This window comes from Staurois parvus, unplaced genomic scaffold (genome assembly GCF_062004578.1).
Source record: "Staurois parvus isolate SC_StPar_1 unplaced genomic scaffold, SC_StPar_1.0 ptg000363l, whole genome shotgun sequence".
NCBI lineage: Eukaryota > Metazoa > Chordata > Amphibia > Anura > Ranidae > Staurois > Staurois parvus.
In genome coordinates this window covers 723719-751464 of record NW_028318159.1, presented here as the reverse complement: position 1 = coordinate 751464, position 27746 = coordinate 723719, and the positions used below count along the sequence as shown (strand labels likewise).

The window sequence follows — 27746 nt, the reverse complement described above, 5'->3', positions numbered from 1 at the left end:
GAGTACGGTGGATGATGCTCTTCAGGTGGGTAAACAGAAAGAAGTCCGTAGGTGCCAGACCAGGGGAGTACGGTGGATGATGCTCTTCAGGTGAGGAAACAGAAAGAAGTCCGTAGGTGCCAGACCAGGGGAGTAAGGTGGATGATGCTCTTCAGGTAGGTAAACAGAAAGAAGTCCGTAGGTGCCAGACCAGGGGAATACGGTGGATGATGCTCTTCAGGTGAGGAAACAGAAAGAAGTCCGTAGGTGCCAGACCAGGGGAGTACGGTGGATGATGCTCTTCAGGTGGGTAAACAGAAAGAAGTCCTCAAGTGCCAGACCAGGGGAGTACAGTGGATGACCAAGAACAGATACGCCACTCTGAGCCAAGAATTGGCGCACACAGGTCGCACAGTGTGTAGAGGCGTTATCGTACAACATCCTCATAGTATGCGGCGTTCACAGTTTGACCCACAGAGACGAATTCATTATGGATGATGCCATCGTTGTCGAAGAAGGTGATCAACATTGTCTTGACCTTGGACTTTTGCAGGCGACACTTTTTGAGTTGTGGGGAAGACAGTGAATGCCATGCCATCGATTGCCGCTTGGATTCCAGATCAAACTGGCAGCCCCAGGTCTCATCCCCTGTGTCAATGGTTCACAGAAAGGATGGCTCCTGATTTGAACCGGTCATAAACAGATTTTTCTGCTCATGGCTTCCGTCCTGCACATTTGCACCAACATTTCATGCGTCTCCATCATCGTTTTCCCCAATTTTGTAGCAGAACTTGAAGTTTACTGTTTGCTCCATTGCACTGGGACCCTACCTCTCACACTGGCTATGTTCGACTTTACCCTGACGGTCACGTGTACTCCATGCTAGGTGGCACAAATTTGACATGGATTGTGGATAGTCATGTGTATGCGTGCGAACCTGGCCCATGAGATATTGGACCATTCACCGAACGTTTTGGACACACCTCCTATTATTGTCTCAGTCAGTCCTGTTATACTCACTGTAATCCCTCTATCCGGCTTGTTTTCAGAGCCGCCATCAGATCCCTGAAATGAGGAGCCTCCAGCTTGTTCCCAGACAGGCTCAGTGTCCTCAGTGTCGGGTTATTTCTTATTCCAGATGCCAGGTGGGGGCAGGAACTGTCTGTCAGGTGATTACCATCCAAACTGTAGAAGAAGAGAAGAATGTTACCAGAAGGAAATTCATTTCTTCACTTTATACAAGTCTAAAAAATACAGTAACACTAAACTGTGGGTGCTCATGTCAGGAGAAAGAGATTGGGCTCTGATTTCCCACTGCAGTAAGATCAGATTCCTTGTGTATGACCATCTACAATCCTATTATATATTGTACAGGATGCCGGGATGGGTCCCGGAGAGTAGATAAATGTCACTGTTATGCTCACTGTAATTCCTCTATCCGGCTTGTTGTCAAAGCCGCCATCAGATCCCCGAAATGTGGACCCTCCAGATTGTTCCAGGACAGGTCCAGTGTCCTCAATGTCGGGTTATTTCTTATTCCAGATGCCAGGTGGGGGCAGGAACTGTCTGTCAGGTGATTATCATCCAATCTGTAGAAGAAGAGAAGAATGTTACCAGAAGGAAATGACCCCCCCCCAGGAATGAATGGAACCAGGGGCGGACTGACAACTCATGGGGCCCCCGGGCAATAGGGGATCATGGAGCCCCTGTGTCCTTGCCCAAACTCAAAAAAGCCTATGAAAAAAGGTACCAGGGGCATCTCATGGGGCCCCCTGCTGACCCCGGGCCCACGGGTGGTGCCCGAATTTCCAAATGGTCTGTCCGCCCCTGAATGGAACTATTCTCTACATGAATGGAACTCATTTCTCTTTATTGGAATCATTTATATTCGATCACTTTATAAATCTCCAATAAATACTTTGTATTTAAATACAATACCGGGACAAGGTCATCCAGTATGCAGGGCAAAGATATCAAACGGTCCCCCCCCCTGGTTTATTACATATTAGTCAGTGTCTTTTCAAATCTTTTAAAAATATAATAGTTGTTGTAATAGTAACTCTCAGCATTGGTGTCAGTGGACAAAGTGATAAACCCCTGCTGGTGTCAGCGACTGCAACCCCCAGAATTGGTGCCAGTGGCCACAATAATAACTCCCAACATGGTTGTCAGTGATTGCAATAATAAACCCTCCCCCATTGGTGGTCGGTGGAAGCGCTATTTAATCCCCTTTTTGAGGTCAGTGGCAACGATGTTAACCCCTCCTTAAGGTCTCCTAAGTTCAGCTAAAAAAAGTAAGCAGAAAAATCAGCACAAGGGACATAACTTATAGTCAGTAAGACGTGTCCCTTCTGTTAATTCTTCTATGAATGAAATAGGATATAAAAATGGAGGACAGGAATATGATTGATAGCTGAACCCCCCCCCCCCACATTCAGAGATCCTGTTTTATTGGTAAAAGCTGTAGTATGGTTTCTGTGAATGGCGGATCTGGTAGGAAAGGGCATGTATAGTTGTGATCTCTTGCTGACAGGGGCGGACTGACAACTCATCGGGCAATAGGGGATCATGGGGCCCCTGTGTCCTTGCACACTCAAAAAAGCCTATGAAAAAGGTACCAGGGGCATCTCATAGGGCCCCTACTAACCCCAGGCCCTCGGGCAGTGCCCGAGTTTCCAAATGGTCAGTCCGCCCCTGCTTGCTGAGACCTTGTGACAGTCCCTTAGCTGTATCACCCTTGCTGCACTGCACAATTACAGTGATGGGGGGTGGGAGTGCAAGATGGAGGAGTATTACTCACAGAAGTATAAGCACAATGGACACATCCTACTGACTGGAAGTTATGTCCCTTTTGCTGATTTTGCTGTGTTTTTGGCTGCACTTAGGCAATGATATAAGAACTTACAGGAGACGTTCTTGGTGCCATATAATAAAGAGCAGCACAACACATTATTACAAATATCACTAAAATTCAATAATAAAATAGTGCGCACCAAGGAATTTACACAGTTCATTTGGTATATCCCAAAGAATGTAATAGAAGTCTCTGACGACTGGTCCCTTTCATTTCCAGTTTGTCATATACACTGTATTGCCAAAAGTATTGGGCCGCCGGCCTTTCCCCCGCACATGAACTTTAATGGCTCCCAGTCTTAGTCCGTAGGGTTCAATATTGAGTTGGCCCCACCCTTTCCACACACATGACCTTTAATGGCCCCCCAGTCTTAGTCCGTAGGGTTCAATATTGAGTTGGCCCCGCCCTTTGCAGCTATAACAGCTTCAACTCTTCTGGGAAGGCCGTCCACAAGGTTTAGGAGGGTGTCTATGGGAAGGTTGGACCATTCTTCCAGAAGCACATTTGTCAGGTCAGGCACTGATGTCGGGGGAGGAGGCCTGGCTCGCAGTCTCCACTCTAATTCATCCCAAAGGTGTTCTATGGGGTTGAGGTCAGGACTCTGTGCAGGCCAGTCAAGTTCCTCCACCCCAAACTGGCTCCTCCATGTATTTATGGAATTTGCTTTGTGCACTGGTGGGCAGTCATGTTGGAACAGGAAGGGGCCATCCCCAAACTCTTCCCACAAAGTTGGGAGCATGAAATTGTCCAAAATGTCTTGGTATGCTGACGCCTTAAGAGTATCCTTCACTTGAACTAGGGGGCCAAGCCCAACACCTGAAAAACAACCCCACAACATAACCCCCCTTCCACCAAACTTTACACTTGGCACAATGCAGTCAGGTAAGTACCGTTTTCCTGGCAACTGCCAAACCCAGACACATCCATCGGATTGCCGGACAGAGAAACGTGATTGGTCATTCCAGAGAACACGTCTCCTCTGCTCTAGAGTCCAGTGGCAGCATGCTGTATGCCACTGCATCCGACGTTTTGCATTGCACTTGATGATGGAAGGCTTGGATGTAGCAGCTCGGCCATGGAAACCCATTCCATGAAACTCTCTACGCACTGTTGTTGGGCTCATCTGAAGGCCACACCAAGTTTGGAGGTCTTTAGCTATTGTCTCTGTAGACAGTCGGTGACTTCTGCACACTGTGTGCTTCAGCATGTGCTGACCCCGCTCTCTCAGGTGACGTGGCCTACCACTTGGTGGCTGAGTTGCTGTTGTTCCCAGTTGCTTCCACTGGAAACAATCCGTGGATATTCTGTGGAATATTTAGTAGCCAGGAAATTTCACGGATGGACCTATCATGGTACTACGCTTAAATTCACTGAGCTCCTGAAAGCGACCCATTCTTTCACAAATGTTTGTAGAAGCAGTCTGCATGCCTAGGGGCTTGATTTTATACATCTGTGGCCATGGAGGTGATTGGAACACCTGAATCCAATGATTTGGAGGGGTGTCCCAATACTTTTGGAAATATAGTGTATGTAAACTGGGGGTGTTTAGCTCTCATAGTAGATGCATTTGTTCGGTGAGTCCACGGCAACAGGAACTATAGTTATGGGCCTGGTAGCCCACTTTTATTAAAAAAGAAAAGCATCAGGCAGGAGTTTCAGCTTCACACAAAGCAAACACGCTGAGCCACCTGGTTCTTAAGCTAACTCAGCTTTAATTGCAGCACCTCAGTGCACAGGATCCATTTTTGGCCTCCAAATATGGTTCTCCAGCCCCCTCTTGGGTTTGCACACTCTCTCTAACACTTCCAAGCGTCCTCCAGTCTCCCTGGATTCGCTAGCCCCCACAGCTTTCCCCAACCCTCTCTTGGTCTCCAAGGCCCATGTAGCCATACTGAGCTTCCCAGTCTTGCTGGCAAGAAGTCCCTCTCACAAGGGATGCAGTCTCCACCAGTAAGAACCAGGTCTCCTGACAGGGGTCTGTCTCCAAGTGGCAGCAACTGCAACAACTCCAAATCCACCTGCCTTTAACTAGTATTAAAGCCTTACCTGCTGTCAGGAATGGACTCAGCACTGGTGGTGGGACTCACCTGCCGTGTGGGCTGCAGTACCAGGGCTGACCAGCGGGTGCTCTCAACAGCCAGAAGCTCACTCCTGCAGTCAGCCAACACCTGAAGCTGATTGCAGGAAGTGTATTTAAGGAATGACCAGGCCTGTGATCAGGGCCTTGGTGTATGTTTCCCATGAGCCCCTGTACCTGGTATCCTGTGTTCCTGCCTCGTTGCTGACCCTGCTTTGATCCTGACCTCTGCTGACCGTCTCCTGTTGAACCCCTGACTTGCCTGACCATCCTTCTGCCTGATCCTCGGTACCGCGCTGCCCGCTACCTGCTGAACCTGTCTTGCGACCCCGACCATTCTCTGCTTGCTCCTCCTGTACCACGCTTCCTGCACGATACCGACCCGGCCTGTCTGACTACGCTTACTTCACCCGACGATCCATCCATCCCGCACGGATCACCTTTAGTAAGTCTGCCTGCCTCTTCCCATCAGACTCCGTTCCTGCACTCCCCTGCCAGTACTCTCTACCACAGCCAGACGCACTCAGGGGTCGCGACCTGGTTCCAGTCTGCATCAAGTCCATCCCCACCATCAGGGGCCCTGGTGAATAGCAGGCTGGGACTTAGACCCCGCGCCCTGAGGAAATCCGTGCTGTGGGCTGCTAGAGACACTGTCAGGCGGCACCTGACAGTACCTTATGGCCTGCTACTTCCCTGTGTCAGTCCACACATTTCTGGTCATACCCGGATCCCTAACACCTGCTTTGTGCAGTCAGTCATACTTACCTGCTTTGTGCAGTGGTTTTGCATTGAACAGCCCTGATCCTCCTCTTCTCAGGTCACCCACCAGCGCTCCTGGTTCTTCCCCCTCAAGAAGTGCCCTCAGAGCAAGTACTGATGCATGCTTCTCCTCGAGCCGCTGCTCTCTGCGTCCATAAGATACATAGAGCCGTGGCTTGGCCCAGTCCCCCCACTCTCTTGTCATTGGCTCACTGGCTTTAATTGACAGCAGTGGGAACCAATGGCTCCCCAACTCCCCCTAACTCCCTTTCTTTGAGACTATATTATTGTTTCAGTCAGTCCTGTTATACTCACTGTAATTCTTCTATCCGGCTCGTTGTCAGAGCCTCCATCAGATCCCTGAAATGAGGACCCTCCAGATGGTTCATAGTCAGGTTCAGTGTCCTCAGTGTCGGGTTATTTCTTATTCCAGATGCCAGGTGGGGGCAGGAACTGTCTGTCAGGTGAGTATTATGCAAACTGTAGAAGAAAAGTATGTTACCAGATGATGAAAGGAATATGTACGATGCCCATTACAGTACGATCAGAAGGCAAAATTTGGAAAATGGGCTGGGATTCACCAAGTGTGGGTACATGGCCCCAAAATGCACCACAGAGGAAAAATACCATACTAACTGTAATTCCTCTATCCGGCTTGTTGTCAGAGCCGTCATCAGATCCCTGAAATGGGGACCCTCCAGATTGTTCCAGGACAGGTCCAGTGTCCTCAGTGTCTGGTTATTTCTTATTCCAGATGCCAGGTGGCGGCAGGAAATGTCTGTCAGGTGATTATCAGACAATCTGTAGAAGAAGAGTAGAATGTTACCAGAAGAAAATTAACTATTCTCTACATCAGTGGTCTCCAAACTGCAGTCTGGGGGCTAGATGTTGACCTTGGCTTGCCTTTATCTGTCCCTTGGGACACTATTCCACCAACTGACACCATTGATGCGGCGTAAATCTTCCCACTGACACCAACAATGGTACACAATTCCTTCCATTCAAACACTGTTTATGCCCACTGATGCCAGGGCATTTTCTGCTTCCGCTGGTCCCACAGTTTGGCCCCCTAATGTCTGAAGGACAATAAACTGGCCTTTTGCTTAGAAGGTTTGGAGTCCCCTGCTCTACATGAATGGAGCTTACGTGTCTGAATTGGAATAATTTGGAATGTCTTTTTCAGACGTCAGGAGGCAGGCTCCTCAGTGAAACTCCCAAGGCAGATCCTCAGTGGCAACTCTCTTTAACTCCTAAAGGCCTTGTGGCTGGATAGGCCCTCCAGCTAAGCGTAGCTGGGACCTCAATGAGCAGGCTGGACCCTCAGCAGGATGGTTAGTAAAGGCCAGCATCACTCCTGTCTGGGAAACTTCTCTCTTTGTGATTCCAAACTATTTATGCATCCTCCAACCACCACCTGGGCACACCTCCCCAGGGATTGGCTGGAGCTTCATAAATATTCATACAGCTTGCAGCTTTACAGCCGGGTGCCCACTGCGCATGCGTGAGAAGCACTGCGCTTTGTGAATGGCCCTGTAGTCTTCTGGGACCTGTCACGTGTCCCAGAAGACTATGGGAAGGGAGGACAACGTCCGCTTCCGATCAACTAGGCAATCACAGTGGACGTGGGAGCGGGTACTTGTCAAATTCGGGTACCCACTCCCCAAAGGTGCAAATCCTTAATGGGGAGCGGGGAACAAAGGCTTAAAGCGGAACGTCCCCTTTTGGGTGGAACTCCGCTTGTCCTGAGGATGAGAACTAGTTGGGTTTTGCACCTGACTGCCCTTTCCTTCTATCTGGTCCATGGGGGTGTAGAGGTACTCATACTGTCTTGTTGGCTTGGTGGGTTGTAGCTACTTTCAGGCCTTACGCTGGGCTGGCTCCTTTCCTGCTGACAGGATTGTCCTCCCTAGGAGACTTGGCACAGTGGAGAGCCTTCTATCCAGAAATCAGCCTGTAGGTAGGCTCCCTTCCCTGGGGCCCCCTCCCAGGCTCCTTTCTCCAGCACCTTCCTTCAGTCCATCTTTCACCCAACTCCCCTGCTGTACAGGATTTGACATATTTAAGGGTTTTCCTTGGCCACCATGCCTGGCCTCCTGCCTGGGGATTGGCCAAGTTCCCCTAAAAATGGGAATCTGGACCTCCTCCCCTCCTCTTCCCCTTTTTCAGAAAGTGACAGAAGTTTCTGAAAGGGTGGGAGGACTCCAGAAGCACAGGCCTGCAGAGCCTCCCTGCTTGTCCTGAGGTGAACTCAGTACCTCACTCCCAGGCTGACTTATCCCAGGCTTCTAACTAAAGATCCTATCTATCAGTAGTGGGTGCTACACATAAATCCAAACCTGAAGCCTGCAACCTGTAGAACCAAGAGAAGCCCAAAGCAATCACACAATGCTCAACTGATTTACAGGAGGTAAAAAAACTAAATTTGCCTTACCAGACCTAGCAGCCTAACTAGGAGGGTGCTACAATCGTATCAGCAGACAGTGTGAAGCTGGAATTGCCATTGTTAGTGATTACGGATTAGCGAATATGCCCAGGTTCAGGCCAATTTCATGAAAGGTCCCTAAAATTCTGAAAACGCCACATTTCCCCTGCACCCAATTAACGTTCATAGGAAAAAGCATACATTCAGTGGCGTCCCGGTCTGATTCATTCCAGTTAAAAAAAAAAAAAAAAAAAAAACTTATCAGCAACACTGTGGACAATGCTGTCCTCCAACTGCTCCCACCTCTGTACAAGGTCTAGGTTTCGGGAGGGTTGAAAATGTCCATTTTCATACCATACTGTGTGTTGTCCAATAGTCTAAAGATGCATGTACTCTATTTGTAATTATAACAAACTTGGTATTGACAAAAACCCATGATCTGCACATGTATGTATAATTGTTTCTGGGTGTACCTCTCCGTTTTTTTCATTTTATATTGAAAACCTTCAACAAATAAATATCACGCTTACCACTAGCGCAGGTGGTCAGGCACTATAGCTGGCTTCTGTGTTCTTCACCTATAGCATCCCCTTGTCCCATAAGGCAAGCGGGCCTACCGGTACTCGGTTGCCCCAGGACTTATACATAATGTTAAAGTGCCTGAATGCCACGTTGGGGCAGGTGTGAACTAAGCACAGCAAACAGGTACCGTTAGCAGACAGAGAGGTCAGTGACAGTCCGGAATCAGGGTGGGCTGTGTTCTGAGTATATTCAATATCAGATCCGAGGTCGTCAGCGAGGAAATCCAAACTAGCTAAGCAGGGCGGACAAACAGGGAGCTTGGAGAATGTGTTACAAACGCTATCACAAGACTGCAGGCTTGGCTGGCTTAAATCAGGTTTGGTCTCCACCCAGATACTGACCACATCAGTCACCTTGTAGGTGGACAGAGAGACAGAACCAATGTATCGCAGCCAAAAGCAGGATGCTGGAAAGAGACCAGCAGCTGACATGGAAAAAGAGCGCTGTAAGCTCTTGACAATATTATTGAACAAGAAAATTTAAAAAATTCAAATTATGTTCTGTGGGCCTTCTCAAAACCACATCCTCAATACATGTGAGACCTACCACCTGTGAGAGTAAAACGTACTAGAAGATGTGACCTCCAAGTGATGAAAAAAAAGAGGAAAATCGGTGCACTAAGAGGAAAAAAGTCCAGACATATTATACGATGGCTAGTAAATAAACTTTCTTCTATATCTTATTAAGAAATATCTTTCTTTTATGTTTATTGTACTTTATTTTATTTATTTTATTTAAATTTAAGACCAGTTAGTTCAATTAGTTGATATTGGGAGACTTGATCTGTTTTTTGTATTAACCGACAGTTGGGTCTCCATGAGTTGGCTGGGCACTATCATTTGCCCATATATGACCCCTCTATGGCCTGAAGAAGGAGCACACATGCTCTGAACGCATGCCACGCCTACTGCTGCTGTACCCGGAGATGACATCACTCCCACCCGCCCACTCTCTTAACACATAAAATGATACATAGGTAATTCTTACCTCAAACTATTGATGTTGTATAGAGCCAATATAAATCTCCTCAATCCTTCACTATGAATATGACATGAATTTAGTTTTAATTCTTCTATATTTCTGCAGGATTGAAGGATAAAGGCCAGAACAGAGCAGTCCAAAGGGGTGAGGGGGACACCAGAAAGATCAACATCGTTTGATCCAATACATTGTGACACCAGAGCCTTATTCCTGCTCTCATGGAGACAGTGTAAAACGTTAAGAAGATCTCTCTTGTCTTCAATGAATTGTTCAGGTTTCAGTTTTTCTACAACTTTCTTCTGGATCCAGGTGATGACATGTCTGGCAGCCTGAGTAGACAATTCTCCCACATGAGACTTTAACATGGATCTAGTAGAAGAGTCTGAGAAACCACAGAGAAAACGGAGGAATATTTCGGCACGGCCATCTTTGTAAGATTCAGTCTTATCAAGTGTTTCCTGTAATCTGTCAGCATTATAGTCAATAAAATGGACTAAAGCAGCAAAGAACTCCTGAAGAGTGAGATGTAAGAAGGTGTAATCCACATCAGGAGGCTGACCAGATTCCATCAGGAACGATGAAAAGAGATGTTTATCATTTCTCACACTGAATGACTCCAGATGACGCTCATCAAATACAATCATGTGATTCATGACTCCATGTTCTGCCATCCGCCCCATAGATGTCAGCAGTTCCCGGGCAGTGTGAACACCATCTGTATTCTGGCTGTGATTGGCCAGAATGTTGGAGACAAAAGTCACAAAGAGTTGTGTCATTGTTTTGGGTAATGATGTCATCAGCTGATCAGTGATTGTTGGTTGGGCTCTGAAGCACATTGATAACACTGTACAGATGATCCAGCAGTATGCTGGGATATAACAGAAAGTGTACAACGTGTCATTCTCCTGCACATAATGAAAAGCCTTCTCTGACCAGTCCTCATTTCCAAAGAAATTATTGAAGAAGATCCGTCTGTCTTCATGGAGAAATCCCATGATCTCCGCTATTCTCTGGAAAACATCGGTATCAACCGATGCCAGTCTGGTTGGGCGGCTGGTCATCAGTACAGAGCAACCCTTAAGAAGACTCTGCCTCACCAAACTGACCACAACCTCACCAAAATGTGTTCTCTGCTTTGGATTGGACAGTTTACTTGATCTGAAATCCATTTGGTGAATACTTTCATCTAAACTATCAAATATAAACAGAAGTCTCTCAGGATCCTGTAAAATATTTCCAATCTGACCCTCCAGATGTGGATATTGTTGAAGAATCATCTCCTCAAAGCTGATCTCTCCCAATCTATTAAGGTCCCGGAATCTGAAGAAGAAGACAAAGGCAAATCTCTGGTAGTGTTTTCCAGTCACCCAGTCATAGACAAACTTCTGTATCAGTGTGGTCTTCCCTATTCCTGGCACTCCGCTCACCATTACTGCATGTGGTACACATTGTAACTGGTGGTTCCATCGGAACAGCCTATTGGGGGAAATATGTTCCAGTCCAGTCTGTGTTTCCTTCAAGCATTCCTCATGTTTTACCCCGGTCTGTATTATCTCATTCTGGGGACGCTGCCGGAACTGATCAGTGGAGACTACAATCAGCTTCACATAACGCTCATTGATGAGGAATCTTTGTGGTTCCAGGGTAGTTCCTGGGGGTCTATGCTCCACTAGAGTCTCAGTCTTCTCCATCAGATGATGTTTGTGCTTTTCCTGAATATCTGGGAATATAATGGAAATATGTTATGACTCGGGTTACAGTAGAAATTAGCAATGTAATGTTTAGTCCATTTAAACGTAATGCCGTATTCTGAGCATGGATCTTTGGGAACGTACTACAAATACATCAAATTTTAACGAATTGATAACAGTAGTATACAGACCTATGCGCTTAGCCTGGGTTCACACACGTGCAGTGCAATTTTCACTGTGAATTCCCAAATTAGTTGTTCAGCTGCTCTGATGCGAAATGGCAAATCAGGTTCTAACACAAATTTTTGGGGCGGGTGGCCGCCATAATCCTTAGTAATAATTGGCTGTTAAGGAGTGGGCTGGCAAAAGTGAGTAGTCAGCATTTAGCAGGGTTCCCAGCTTAAAGCTGGATGTACACCAAGGAATAAAATGTCCAAAAAAAAACTGCATTGGGGGTCCTCCCAAAACCATACCATGCCCTTTAGGTCTGGTATGGATTTTAAGGGGAATCCCATGCCACACTCTAAAAAAAATTGTGTGGGGGTCTCCCCAAAATCCATAGCAGGCCCGTATCCAAGCATGCTACCTGGCAAGCCAGAAAGGGGAGGACGAGCGAGGGCCCCCACTCCTGAACCATGCCAGGCCACATGCCCTCAACATGGGGTAGGTGCTTTGGGGTAGTGGGGCTCCCCCCAAAGCACCTTGTTCCCATGTTGAACAAGGGCCTCTTCCCCACAACCCTGGCCGGTGGTTGTGAGGGTATGCGGGCATGGGGCTTTTCAGAATCTGGAAACCTAAGTGATGTCACCGAGATGTCATCGAGTAGCCCAGCCCTATTTAGCAGTGGGAGGCAGCGGAGTGTGACGGGAGTCACTTTGGGTGGGGGGCCCATGGAACACAGCTCACTTTGGAGAACTGGGGAGACCCCTGTCTCAGCTCCCCATATACATACTATGTGTAAGTCACCCTGTGCCTGTTAGGTGTACAGGGTGATCTGTCCTAATATTGGGGTAGGGGGTTGTGGATTGTTTAATGCCATGTGGTTGCATCCCATTGTTCTATTGTGTGTCTTGCTTGGGAGCAAACTATTATGGGGTGTTTGTGTATTGGCTTGGTGGGGGGTGTCTGCAGCAGCCTCCCTCATGATGGGACTGTCTGTTGGTGTGTCTCGTTACTAAAAGGTAGTTTGCCCCGCCCTGTGTCATTATGCAGGGAGGGGGGATTGTTCCCTGAGTGTATATATCTTGTATCTGAGAATAAAATAAACTGGTCTACTTCCTGGTTTTACTTCAAGACTGGTGGCGTCTAGTCTTGTATGGTCTGTGGTCGGTGTTCGGACGGGGAAGCAGTCTCCTAACAGAAATACCCAAGTGCAGTCGGGGTCCGGTTCCGTTACACGGAGCTTTTGGAGGGCAAGAGCCAACATTTCCAAAAAATACATATTAATTTTTAAAAATCGTCCATTTCAGTTTTCGGCCAAGTGCATCCTGAATTTTCAGTTTCGGTTTCATTTCGGTGCACCACTAGTTGTAACTGTACTGTCTCCCTTTATTTTGTAAACTGTTGGCGCTGTATAATCCTGTATAATAATAATCTTTAAATAAAATTACCTCTCAGCTCCGGAGTCAGCGAGTGACCATACTCATCCAGCAGAATCTGATCCACCAGAGCCTCACCTATAGAAAAATCAAGAAATAAAAGCTATATCCTGATCACATCCATTGGAGGCAGACTCACATATTGATCAATTTAAAAGATGACAGTCTGCATTTCATAAAACAATTTACATAGTGAATAAAAAAAAACCTTCAGCCCCCCACGGACGAAACGCGTCGGGTGGAGCTTGTGGCGGTGACAGCATCACAGGTGCAGATTGCGATTGGACAGGGATCGATGTCTGACTTGCAGAAAGCCATAGGAATGCCATACATGGGAAGTCTGTATGGTTTGGCAAGCCTGTTTTCATCTCTTAGAATGTCTCTTTTACCTTTTTAATAGATTATGCTTTGGGGTTTTACACTATGAAAGTGTTTTGTTTTCTTTTTTACTATATATATATATATATATATATAAAAACCTTTGAGTGACATTTATGCTTTGCGGTTTTGCACTATGGAAGTGTGCAAACTCAGGTGAAACTCGAAAAATGATTATGGCTTACAGCTCATGAAAACCCCAAATCCACAATCTCAGAAAATGAGAATATTCCATGCAATCAATAAAACACGGATTGTGTTTCTGAAAAGTAGAAGCTGCATATGTACTCAGTACTTTGTTTGGGCCACTTTTGCAGCAATTACTGCCTCAATGCGGCGTGGCATGGAAGCTATCAGCCTGTGGCACTGCTGAGGTGTTATGGAAGACGAGGATGCTTCAATAGCGGCCTTCAGCTCTTCTGCATTGTTCGGTCTCATGTCTCTCATCTTTCTCTTGGCAATGCCCCATAGATTCTCTATGGGGTTTAGATCAGGCGAGTTTGCTGGCCAATCAAGCACAGTAATCCCACGGTCATTGAACCAGGTCTTGGTGCTTTTGGCAGTGTGGGCGGAGCCAAGTCCTGCTGGAAAATGAAGTCAGCATCCCCATAAAGCTCGTCTGCGGAAGGAAGCATGAAGTGCTCCAAAATCTCCTGGTAGACGGCTGCGTTGACCCTGGACTTAATGAAGCACAGTGGACCAACAGCAGCAGATGACATGGCTCCCCAAATCAACACAGACTGTGGAAACTTCACACTGGACTTCAAGCATCTTGCAGTGTGCGCCTCTCCATTCTTCCTCCATACTCGGGGTCCTTGGGCCTCTCCATTCTTCCTCCATAGCCGGGGTCCTTGGGCCTCTCCATTCCTCCTCTATACTCGAGATCCTTGGGCCTCTCCATTCCTCCTCCATACTCGAGGTCCTTGGGCCTCTCCATTCCTCCTCCATACTCGGGGTCCTTGGGCCTCTCCTTTCTTCCTCCATACTCGGGGTCCTTGGGCCTCTCCTTTCTTCCTCCATACTCGGGGTCCTTGGGCCTCTCCATTCTTCCTCCATACTCGGGGTCCTTGTGCCTCTCCATTCTTCCTCCATACTCGGGGTCCTTGGGCCTCTCCATTCCTCCTCCATACTCGGGGTCCTTGGGCCTCTCCATTCCTCCTCCATACTCGGGGTCCTTGTGCCTCTCCATTCTTCCTCCATACTCGGGGTCCTTGGGCCTCTCCTTTCTTCCTCCATACTCGGGGTCCTTGGGCCTCTCCATTCTTCCTCCATACTCGGGGTCCTTGGGCCTCTCCATTCTTCCTCCATACTCTGGGTCCTTGGGCCTCTCCATTCCTCCTCCATACTCGGGGTCCTTGGGCCTCTCCATTCCTCCTCCACACTCGGGGTCCTTGGGCCTCTCCATTCCGCCTCCATACTCGGGGTCCTTGGGCCTCTCCATTCCTCCTCCATACTCGGGGTCCTTGTGCCTCTCCATTCTTCCTCCATACTCGGGGTCCTTGTGCCTCTCCATTCTTCCTCCATACTCGGGGTCCTTGGGCCTCTCCATTCTTCCTCCATACTCGGGGTCCTTGGGCCTCTCCATTCTTCCTCCATACTCGGGGTCCTTGGGCCTCTCCATTCTTCCTCCATACTCGGGGTCCTTGGGCCTCTCCATTCTTCCTCCATACTCAGGGTCCTTGGTTTCCAAATGACATGCAAAAGTTGCTCTCATCAGAAAAGAGGACTTTGGACCACTGAGCACCAGACCAGGTCTGTTTTTCTTTAGCCCAGGTAAGACGCTTCTGATGTTGTTTGTTGTTCAGGAGCGGCTTGACAAGAGGAATACGACATTTGAAGCCCATGTCCAGGATCTATCTGTGTGTGGTGGCTCTTGATGCACTGACTCCAGCCTCAGTCCACTCCTTGTGAAAGTCCCCAACACTTTTGAATGGCCTTTTCCTGACAATCCTCTCCAGGCTGCGGTCATCCCTGCTGCTTGTGCACCTTTTTCTTCCACACTTTTCCCTTCCACATAACTTTCTATTAATGTGCTTTGATACAGCACTTTGGGAACATCCAACTTCTTCTGCAATTGCCTTTTGAGGCTTTCTCTCCTTATGGAGGGTGTCAATGATGGTGTCAAGCCAGCAGTCAATCCCATAACTATGATCCCTACTGAACCAGACTGAGAGACAATTTAAAGGCTCAGGTACCCTTTGCAGGTGTTATGGCTTAGTTATCTGATTAGAGTGGGACACTTTGAGCCGAGATTATTCCACCTTTTCACAATATTCTCATTTTCTGAGATTGTGGATTTGGGGTTTCCATGAGCTGTAAGCCATAATCATTCCAATGATGACAAATCACGGCTTGAACTATCTTGCTTTGCATGTAATGAGTTTATCTCATATATTAGTTTCACCTTTTAAGTTGCTGCACTGAAATAAATGAACTTTTGCACCATAGTCTAATTTTTCGAGTTTCACCTGTATATATATATTACCTTTGAGTGACTTTTGCCCTGCACACCAGCCGAGTAGCTGTCATTTTGGGTGCAATATCCTGATCTACTCAAGTGCTGTTTGACCTGCGTTCTGGTAAGAAGCAATTTTCCGAAATCTGGGCTCCACCACCAGACGGAGCATCTAGTTATGACTTTGAACTTTTTTTTTTGGGGGGGGGGGGGGTTTAGCACTTTTGTTGGTGTTTATTTTTTTATTTAGAAGAATCATCTTCGCAGCACCTGAGCACTGTTTTGAGATTGCTTTATTGAATGTTATTTATATCTTTTATTACAAGAGATTAACCCCTCGCCCTCCAGAGGATTCCCCCCCTCCCCCTTCCTGGCCAGGCCATTTTTTTGAGTCACAGCGCTGCGTTACTTTAACTGACAATTGTGCGGTCATGCAACGCTGCACCCAAATCAAATGTATGTTCTTTTTTTCCCACAAATGGAGATTTCTTTCGGTGGTATTTGATCCCCTGTGCATTTTGTTATTTTTTGCGTTATAAACAAAAATAGACCAACAATTTTTGAAAAAAATATATATATTTTTGACTTTTTTGCTGTTACACATGCACAGTCAAAAAATGAAAAAATCAAATTTCGTCATAAATCTATGAAAAAAATGTATTCTGCTCCGTGTCTTTGCAAAAAAAAATCCCAATACGTGTAAATTAATTGGTTTACGTAAAAGTTATAGCGCCTACAAATGGCGGTATAGATACTGGGATTTTTTTTTATTTTTTATACTAGTAATGGCGATCAGCGACTTATTGCGGGACTGCGGTGGGCATTCTCACACTGGGGAGGGGAACTGACTTGGTGTCACTGACATCCCCAATGACACCAATACAGTGATCAGTGCTAATAAAAAGCACTGACACTGTGCTAAAGACACTGGGCAGGAAGGGGTTAACATCTGGGGCCATCAAAGGGTTAACTGTGTGCTTTACTTGGGAAACATGCCGCTGTGTATTTCCCTGAATTTTTTCTATTCTATTCCTTCATTTTCTATTTTATTTTATTCTATTCTATTCTTGTTTTCAAATTCGATTTCAAACTCAATTCCGTTTTCAAATTCGATTTGAATTTCATTTCAATCCTTCATATTCGTTTAAATTCATTGCTATTGTACAGTGGGGATCGAAAGTTTGGGCACCCCAGCTAAAAATTTGTATTAATGGGCATAAAGAAGCCAAGGAAAGATGGAAAAATCTCCAAAAGGCATCAAATTACAGATTAGACATTCTTATATTATGTCAACAAAAGTTAGATTTTATTTCCATCATTTACACTTTCAAAATAACAGAAAACAAAAAAATGGCGTCTGCAAAAGTTTGGGCACCCTGCAGAATTTATACCATGCACTGCCCCCTTTGCCAAGCTGAGACCTGCCAGTGTCATGGATTGTTCTCAATCATCGTCTGGGAAGACCAGGTGATGTCAATCTCAAAGGTTTTAAATGCCCAGACTCATCTGACCTTGCCCCAACAATCAGCACCATGGCTTCTTCTAAGCAGTTGTCTAGAAAACTGAAACTGAAAATAGTTGACGCTCACAAAGCTGGAGAAGGCTATAAGAAGATAGCAAAGCGTTTTCAGATGTCAATATCCTCTGTTCAGAATGTAATTAAAAATTGGCAGTCATCAGGAACAGTGGAAGTTAAAGCAAGATCTGGAAGACCAAGAAAAATATCAGACAGAACAGCTCGCAGGATTGTGAGAAAAACAATTCAAAACCCACGTTTGACTGCACGATCCCTCCAGAAAGATCTGGCAGACACTGGAGTTGTGGTACACTATTCCACTATAAAGAGATACTTGTACAAATATGGTCTTCATGGAAGAGTCATCAGAAGAAAACCTCGTCTACGTCCTCACCACAAAAATCATCGTTTGAACTTTGCAAATGAACATATAGACAAGCCTGATGCATTTTGGAAACAAGTTCTGTGGACCGATGAGGTTAAAATTGAACTTTTTGGCTGGAATGAGCAAAGGTACGTTTGGAGAAGAAGGGGCACAGAATTTAATGAAAAGAACCTCTGTCCAACTGTTAAGCATGGGGTTGGATCAATCATGCTTTGGGGTTGTGTTGCAGCCAGTGGCACAGGGAACATCTCACGAGTAGAAGGAAAAATGGATTCAATAAAATTTCAGCAAATGTTGGATGGTAACTTGATGCCATCTGTGAAAAATCTGAAGTTAAAGAGAGGATGGCTTCTACAAATGGATAATGATCCTAAACACACCTCAAAATCCACGGGGGATTACATCAAGAGGCGTAAACTGAAGGTTTTGCCATGGCCTTCACAATCTCCTGACCTCAACATCATTGAAAATCTATGGATAGACCTTAAAAGAGCCGTGCGTGACAGACAGCCCAGAAATCTCAAAGAACTGGAAGACTTTTGTAAGGAAGAATGGGCAAAGATACCTCAAACAAGAACTGAAAGACTCTTGGCTGGCTACAAAAAGCGTTTACAAGCTGTGATACTTGCCAAAGGGGGCAGTACATGCTATAAATTCTGCAGGGTGCCCAAACTTTTGCAGACGCCATTTTTTTGTTTTCTGTTATTTTGAAAGTGTAAATGATGGAAATAAAATCTAACTTTTGTTGACATATTATAAGAATGTCTAATCTAATTTGATGCCTTTTGGAGATTTTTCCATCTTTCCTTGGCTTCTTTATGCACATTAATACAAATTTTTAGCTGGGGTGCCCAAACTTTTGATCCCCACTGTAATTCAAAAGTTTGGATACATCTAAGTTTCTGAATAGACAAAAAATTTGTCCGAATTTCGATTCGAAACACACGTGTCCAAGGGCAGACTGACCATTTGGAAACTCGGGCACTGCCCGAGGGCCTGGGGTCAGTAGGGGGCCCCATGAGATGCCCCTGGTACCTTTTTCATAGGCTTTTTTGAGTTTGGGCAAGGACACAGGGGCCCCATGATCCCCTATTGCCCGGGGGCCCCATGAGTTGTCAGTTCGCCTTTGCACATGTCTAATGTCCAGTATCCCCTCCCCCCCCCCACCTCGCTGTTCGAAGCGATTCCTCCCTCCAGCCATAATGCCACCACTGTGTCCCGGGACTGTCACCATCAGGGGTGGACTGACAAGTGATGGGGCCCCCAGGCAATAGGGGATCATGGTGCCCCTGTGTCCTCGCCCACACTCAAAGCCCACCCAAAAAAGCCTATAAAAAGGTACCAGGGGCATTTCATGGGGCCCCCTACTGACCCCGGGCCCTTGGGCAGTGCCCAAATGCTCGAATGGTCAGTCTGCCCCTGGTCACCATTGTTGTTGCAGACACAAATTACCTGTCAGGCTGATTTCTTCCAGAACGGCCAATAAATTAGGATGATGACGATCTTCCTGTAGCGCATAGAGACATTCCCAGAATCCAATCACGGCTTCTCTTCCCCGCTCCTCAATATCCAGTAACAAGGTGTGAGAGAAGGCGGCCCGGCTCATGTGTTTTTCCCTGGCCAAGAGGGTCTGAAATGCAAAAAATTTTTTCTTTTTAAAAAAATAAAAAGTTGATCAAAAAAGATAAAACAAAACATAATTCTCACAGATACGATCCTTCCTATGGATTACATTTCACAATGGCAGCCATGATTTCCTGGAAGAGTTCACCATGGCTGTGCTTGTAATCCTCTGAACCCGAGCTTCCCGCTTCTCTGGATTTCAGAGCTTTTTCCAGTTTGCAGAAATGCCCTACAGTCCATTTAATGTCATTCCCTATGGATCTAGGTCACATCTGGCACTATTCTTCCCACTGACACCAATGATGGGGCACTATTCCTCCCACTGACACCAATGATGGGGCACTATTCCTCCCACTGATACCAATGATGGGGCACTATTCCTCCCACTGACACCAATGATGGGGCACTATTCCTCCCACTGACACCAATGATGGGGCGCTATTCCTCCCACTGACACCAATGATGGGGCACTATTCCTCCCACTGATACCAATGATGGGGCACTATTCCTCCCACTGACACCAATGATGGGGCACTATTCCTCCCACTGATACCAATGATGGGGCACTATTCATCCCACTGATACCAATGATGGGGCACTATTCCTCCCACTGACACCAATGATGGGGCACTATTCCTCCCACTGACACCAATGATGGGGCACTATTCCTCCCACTGACACCAATGATGGGGCACTATTCCTCCCACCGATACCAATGATGGGGCACTATTCATCCCACCGATACCAATGATGGGGCACTATTCCTCCCACTGACACCAATGATGGGGCACTATTCCTTCTACTGACACCAATGATGGGGCACTATTCCTCCCACTGACACCAATGATGGAGCACTATTCCTCCCGCTGATGGGGCACTATTCCTCCCACTGACACCAATGATGGAGCACTATTCCTCCCTCTGATACCAATGATGGGGCACTATTCCTCCCACTGACACCAATGATGGGGCACTATTCATCCCACTGATACCAATGATGGGGCACTATTCCTCCCACTGACACCAATGATGGGGCACTATTCCTTCTACTGACACCAATGATGGGGCACTATTCCTCCCACTGACACCAATGATGGAGCACTATTCCTCCCGCTGATGGGGCACTATTCCTCCCACTGACACCAATGATGGAGCACTATTCCTTCCACTGATACCAATGATGGGGCACTATTCCTCCCACTGATACCAATGATGGGGCACTATTCCTCCCACTGACACCAATGATGGGGCACTATTCCCCCTACTGACACCAATGATGGGGCACTATTCCTCCCACTGACACCAATGATGGGGCACTATTCCTCCCACTGACACCAATGATGGAGCACTATTCCTCCCACTGATACTAATGATGGGGCACTATTCCTCCCACTGACACCAATGAGAAAAAGTCAAGATCTGCACATAACTTTAGCAGCAAATATAATGCAGTTTTCTCTGACACAGACATGCTGTATATTGCATTTCATTTCAAAATATTTTTGTCTTACATCTGTGCTGAAGACATTCCGAGATCCGAGTTCCTTCAGGAGGAGCCAGGTGTCCATGTTCTCCAGGATGTAGATCAGATCATCTCTGTAATACTCGTATATCCTCCTCAGTGATGGATCGTCATAGACAGACAGCTGACGGCAGAACCTCTGGATGTCGTCTACAGAAACACAAAAAATACATTTACAGGTCTGTGGCTTTTAGGCCTCCTTTACACTTGCTGCAAAATGTGGCAGTAAGGTTTCGGGCTGGACTGTGCCTCCCATTTCAGGATGGAGAGAGGGGATGGGGCCGATAAATGTGTCATTTACCGCCCTCCTCCTTTTCTGAGTAAACACAGGGAGTGATCGGTGCCAATCACCCACGATGTTCATTCGTAACTGAAGCATAGTAAACTGTATTTGCTATGCTTCAGATTGTGAATAAACAGGAAGCCTCTGAGCGCTTCCCATTCATTCGCTGACCAGTGCAGCTAAGGCTACAGAGAAAGAGACCGGGGAATCTCTGTCTCAGTCCTTTTCTCTGTCTTAAAACTGAGACATCAGGGGTCTGTTTAGGCCCCTGACATTTCACCAAAGCCCACCAAGGAGGCTCCAAAAACACTGGAATAAAAATAAAATTGTAAAAAATATTACAAAACTAATGACAGCATCCTCTGCTCTACTGACACCATCCACTGGTCTACTGACACCGTCCACTGTCCTACTGACACCGTCCACTGCTCTACTGACACCGTCCACTGCTCTACTGACACCGTCCACTGCTCTACAGACACCGTCCACTGCTCTACAGACACCGTCCACTGCTCTACAGACACCGTCCACTGCTCTACAGACACCGTCCACTGCTCTACAGACACCGTCCACTGCTCTACAGACACCGTCCACTGCTCTACAGACACCGTCCACTGCTCTACAGACACCGTCCACTGCTCTACAGACACCGTCCACTGCTCTACAGACACCGTCCACTGCTCTACAGACACCGTCCACTGCTCTACTGATACCGTCCAATGTCCTACTGATACCGTTCACTGTCCTACTGACACCGTCCATCCACTGTCCTACTGACACCGTCCATCCACTGTCCTACTGACACCGTCCATCCACTGTCCTACTGACACCGTCCATCCACTGTCCTACTGACACCGTCCATCCACTGTCCTACTGACACCGTCCATCCACTGTCCTACTGACACCGTCCATCCACTGTCCTACTGACACCGTCCATCCACTGTCCTATTGACACCGTCCATCCACTCTTCTACAGACACCGTCCACTGTCCTACTGACACCGTCCACTACTCTACAGACACCGTCCACTGCTCTACAGACACCGTCCACTGCTCTACAGACACCGTCCACTGCTCTACAGACACCGTCCACTGCTCTACAGACACCGTCCACTGCTCTACAGACACCGTCCACTGCTCTACAGACACCGTCCACTGCTCTACAGACACCGTCCACTGCTCTACAGACACCGTCCACTGCTCTACAGACACCGTCCACTGCTCTACAGACACCGTCCACTGCTCTACAGACACCGTCCACTGCTCTACAGACACCGTCCACTGCTCTACAGACACCGTCCACTGCTCTACAGACACCGTCCACTGCTCTACAGACACCGTCCACTGCTCTACAGACACCGTCCAATGTCCTACTGATACCGTTCACTGTCCTACTGACACCGTCCATCCACTGTCCTACTGACACCGTCCATCCACTGTCCTACTGACACCGTCCATCCACTGTCCTACTGACACCGTCCATCCACTGTCCTACTGACACCGTCCATCCACTGTCCTATTGACACCGTCCATCCACTCTTCTACAGACACCGTCCACTGTCCTACTGACACCATCCACTACTCTACAGACACCGTCCACTGCTCTACAGACACCGTCCACTGCTCTACAGACACCGTCCACTGCTCTACAGACACCGTCCACTGCTCTACAGACACCGTCCACTGCTCTACAGACACCGTCCACTGCTCTACAGACACCGTCCACTGCTCTACTGATACCGTCCAATGTCCTACTGATACCGTTCACTGTCCTACTGACACCGTCCATCCACTGTCCTACTGACACCGTCCATCCACTGTCCTACTGACACCGTCCATCCACTGTCCTACTGACACCGTCCATCCACTGTCCTACTGACACCGTCCATCCACTGTCCTACTGACACCGTCCATCCACTGTCCTACTGACACCGTCCATCCACTGTCCTACTGACACCGTCCATCCACTGTCCTACTGACACCGTCCATCCACTGTCCTACTGACACCGTCCATCCACTGTCCTACTGACACCGTCCATCCACTGTCCTACTGACACCGTCCATCCACTGTCCTATTGACACCGTCCATCCACTCTTCTACAGACACCGTCCACTGTCCTACTGACACCGTCCACTGCTCTACAGACACCGTCCACTGCTCTACAGACACCGTCCACTGCTCTACAGACACCGTCCACTGCTCTACAGACACCGTCCACTGCTCTACAGACACCGTCCACTGCTCTACAGACACCGTCCACTGCTCTACAGACACCGTCCACTGCTCTACAGACACCGTCCACTGCTCTACAGACACCGTCCACTGCTCTACAGACACCGTCCACTGCTCTACAGACACCGTCCACTGCTCTACAGACACCGTCCACTGCTCTACAGACACCGTCCACTGCTCTACAGACACCGTCCACTGCTCTACAGACACCGTCCACTGCCCTACAGACACCGTCCACTGCCCTACTGACACCGTCCACTGCCCTACTGACACCGTCCACTGCCCTACAGACACCGTCCACTGCCCTACAGACACCGTCCACTGCCCTACAGACACCGTCCACTGCCCTACAGACACCGTCCACTGCTCTACAGACACCGTCCACTGCTCTACTGATACCGTCCAATGTCCTACTGATACCGTTCACTGTCCTACTGACACCGTCCATCCACTGTCCTACTGACACCGTCCATCCACTGTCCTACTGACACCGTCCATCCACTGTCCTACTGACACCGTCCATCCACTGTCCTACTGACACCGTCCATCCACTGTCCTACTGACACCGTCCATCCACTGTCCTACTGACACCGTCCATCCACTGTCCTACTGACACCGTCCATCCACTGTCCTACTGACACCGTCCATCCACTGTCCTACTGACACCGTCCATCCACTGTCCTACTGACACCGTCCATCCACTGTCCTACTGACACCGTCCATCCACTGTCCTACTGACACCGTCCATCCACTGTCCTACTGACACCGTCCATCCACTGTCCTATTGACACCGTCCATCCACTCTTCTACAGACACTGTCCACTGCCCTACAGACACCGTCCACTGCCCTACTGACACCGTCCACTGCCCTACTGACACCGTCCACTGCCCTACAGACACCGTCCACTGCCCTACAGACACCGTCCACTGCTCTACAGACACCGTCCACTGCTCTACAGACACCGTCCACTGCTCTACAGACACCGTCCACTGCTCTACAGACACCGTCCACTGCTCTACAGACACCGTCCACTGCTCTACAGACACCGTCCACTGCTCTACAGACACCGTCCACTGCCCTACTGACACCGTCCACTGCCCTACAGACACCGTCCACTGCCCTACAGACACCGTCCACTGCTCTACTGACACCGTCCACTGCTCTACTGACACCGTCCACTGCTCTACTGACACCGTCCACTGCTCTACTGACACCGTCCACTGCTCTACTGACACCGTCCACTGCTCTACTGACACCGTCCACTGCTCTACTGACACCGTCCACTGCCCTACTGACACCATCCACTGCCGTACTGACACCATCCACTGCCCTACTGACTTTACTTTTTTGTGAGCGAAAATGAACAAATCTTGTTTGCAATCAATGGCCGGCATTTGTGGGAGGATTTTGTAGTATCGTGACCCATAGAAAATGTGGCTTCTGAAAGGAAAGTTTTCCTGACACATCTGCTGGGGTGGACTCATTTATGCTGAGCACAAGTATATAAAAGGTAACGACTTATTGAGGCTTACCCAGTACTTTCCGCTGGCAGGATCTTTTCATTTTTGATTTTGTATTTGCAGTCGGTTCAGTTGGGGGAAGAGTCAGTTTTTGGCGTCCCCCAACACCCATGGCGCAACCATCGCATTTCCAATCATCTGCAATGTCAATAAAATTCAATAAACGTTGATACATTGATTAACCGGAATCCATCATCAATAAAAGAGCCGTGCAGCAGTTCTCTTACGCCTCATTCACACCTGAGCGTTTTGTAGTGCAAAGCTGAAAAACGCTCGGGGGGGGGGGGGGGGGGGGATTCAATATTCCTCTATGGAGACAGTTCACATCTCTGCTCCAAGTCGCCTGAGGATCAAAAAAGTTTTGTAGCTCGAATTGGAAAGATTTGATGTATTTTTATTCCCATAGAAAGGAACTGAAGCGCAGGATTGGCACGTTTTTGCATGTTTTAATGCACGTTTTGCATGATTTTCTGCTCAAATGTAAGAAAATTTATCCATTGGCCAGCACAGTGGCTAAGTGGTTAGCACTTTCCCCTGGCAGTAGTCGGATCGTTGGTTCAAATCCCAACCACGCCATCACCTGCCTGGAGTTTGCATGTTCTCCCTGTGCCTGCGTGGGCTTCCTCCCGATTCTCCAGTTTCCTCCAACACTCCAAAGACATGCTGGGAGGTTAACTGGCTCCTGTCTAAATTGTCCCTAGTATGTGTATGTATGAATGTGAGTTAGGGACCTTAGATTGTACGCCCCTCGGGGGCGGGGACTGATGTGAATGTACAATATATATGTAAAGCGCGGCGTAAATTGACGGAGATATAAGTACCTGAAATAGATTGTTTAAGGGTTAGAGGGTAATTATTTATTTATTATTACATATTTATTTATGATTACTTTTATTTACTTGTGAATTTATTTTACATTTATTTATTCATTTATTAATATTAATATTATTATTCATTTATTATTTGTTAGGCTAAGGGGTTAGAGTTAAGGTTAGGGTTAGTATTTTATTTAATATTTTATTATTTATTCATATAGTTCACACCAGTGCGGTCAGTTCCAGTGCGTTCCGGTTGCAGAAAAAATGCAGTCTGTTCTGATTTTTTTCTGCACCCAGAATGCACTGGAACTGACCGCACTGGTGTAAACTATGACACTGACGAACATATCGCCGACTTCTGTGCGTTTTGGATGCAGAAAAAAATACTGAAACGCATGGAGTGTGACCTGACCCTGAGTCACCATAAAGACGTTTTGACTTTGCTCCTCTCTGCTTGTTCTGGAATAATTCATTTGTTGTTTTGCAAACTTTTCTGATTTTTATGTCTGTTACACGTAAACACTTTCTATACGTTGCGATGGTTTGTTACATACGAACATGTTTTATGTCTAGATGTGTTTGTTACATAGTAACACGTTATATGTCTAGATGTGTTTGTTACATACTAACATGTTTTATGTCTAGATGTGTTTGTTACATACTAACACGTTATATGTCTAGATGTGTTTGTTACATACTAACACGTTATATGTCTAGATGTGTTTGTTACATACTAACACGTTATATGTCTAGATGTGTTTGTTACATACTAACACGTTATATGTCTAGATGTGTTTGTTACATAGTGACACGTTATATGTCTAGATGTGTTTGTTACATACTGACACGTTATATGTCTAGATGTGTTTGTTACATAGTAACACGTTATATGTCTAGATGTGTTTGTTACATAGTAACACGTTTTATGTCTAGATGTGTTTGTTACATAGTGACACGTTATATGTCTAGATGTGTTTGTTACATAGTGACACGTTATATGTCTAGATGTGTTTGTTACATAGTGACACGTTATATGTCTAGATGTGTTTGTTACATAGTGACACGTTATCTGTCTAGATGTGTTTGTTACATAGTGACACGTTATATGTCTAGATGTGTTTGTTACATACTAACACGTTATATGTCTAGATGTGTTTGTTACATAGTGACACGTTATATGTCTAGATGTGTTTGTTACATAGTAACACGTTATATGTCTAGATGTGTTTGTTACATACTAACACGTTTTATGTCTAGATGTGTTTGTTACATACTAACACGTTTTATGTCTAGATGTGTTTGTTACATAGTGACACGTTATATGTCTAGATGTGTTTGTTACATACTAACACGTTATATGTCTAGATGTGTTTGTTACATACTAACACGTTATATGTCTAGATGTGTTTGTTACATAGTAACACGTTTTATGTCTAGATGTGTTTGTTACATAGTAACACGTTTTATGTCTAGATGTGTTTGTTACACGTTATATGTCTAGATGTGTTTGTTACATAGTGACACGTTATATGTCTAGATGTGTTTGTTACATAGTAACACGTTATATGTCTAGATGTGTTTGTTACATAGTAACACGTTTTATGTCTAGATGTGTTTGTTACACGTTATATGTCTAGATGTGTTTGTTACATAGTGACACGTTATATGTCTAGATGTGTTTGTTACATACTAACACGTTATATGTCTAGATGTGTTTGTTACATAGTAACACGTTATATGTCTAGATGTGTTTGTTACATAGTAACATGTTATATGTCTAGATGTGTTTGTTACATACTAACATGTTTTATGTCTAGATGTGTTTGTTACATAGTGACACGTTATATGTCTACATGTGTTTGTTACATAGTGACACGTTATATGTCTAGATGTGTTTGTTACATACTAACATGTTTTATGTCTAGATGTGTTTGTTACATAGTGACACGTTATATGTCTAGATGTGTTTGTTACATACTAACACGTTATATGTCTAGATGTGTTTGTTACATAGTGACATGTTTTATGTCTAGATGTGTTTGTTACATAGTAACATGTTATATGTCTAGA

The 27746-nt window shown here is 46.5% G+C and overlaps 1 protein-coding gene across 1 annotated transcript in view; it reads right to left on the bottom strand.

Annotated features, from left to right (window-relative positions):
- Positions 1-27746, bottom strand: part of LOC149456349 (NACHT, LRR and PYD domains-containing protein 3-like) — a 36211-nt gene that overhangs the window by 8110 nt on the left and 355 nt on the right. Inside the window, exons 2-10 of the mRNA XM_089685139.1 lie at positions 24871-24996; positions 20812-20972; positions 19130-19307; positions 12956-13021; positions 9661-11374; positions 6306-6470; positions 5985-6149; positions 1404-1568; positions 1000-1164 (exon numbers count right to left, since the gene is read on the bottom strand). Of these exons, the coding sequence (XP_089541265.1) occupies positions 1000-1164; positions 1404-1568; positions 5985-6149; positions 6306-6470; positions 9661-11374; positions 12956-13021; positions 19130-19307; positions 20812-20972; positions 24871-24970 (2879 nt within the window). The 5' untranslated portion in view covers positions 24971-24996. The remainder of the gene's footprint in view (positions 1-999; positions 1165-1403; positions 1569-5984; positions 6150-6305; positions 6471-9660; positions 11375-12955; positions 13022-19129; positions 19308-20811; positions 20973-24870; positions 24997-27746) is intronic.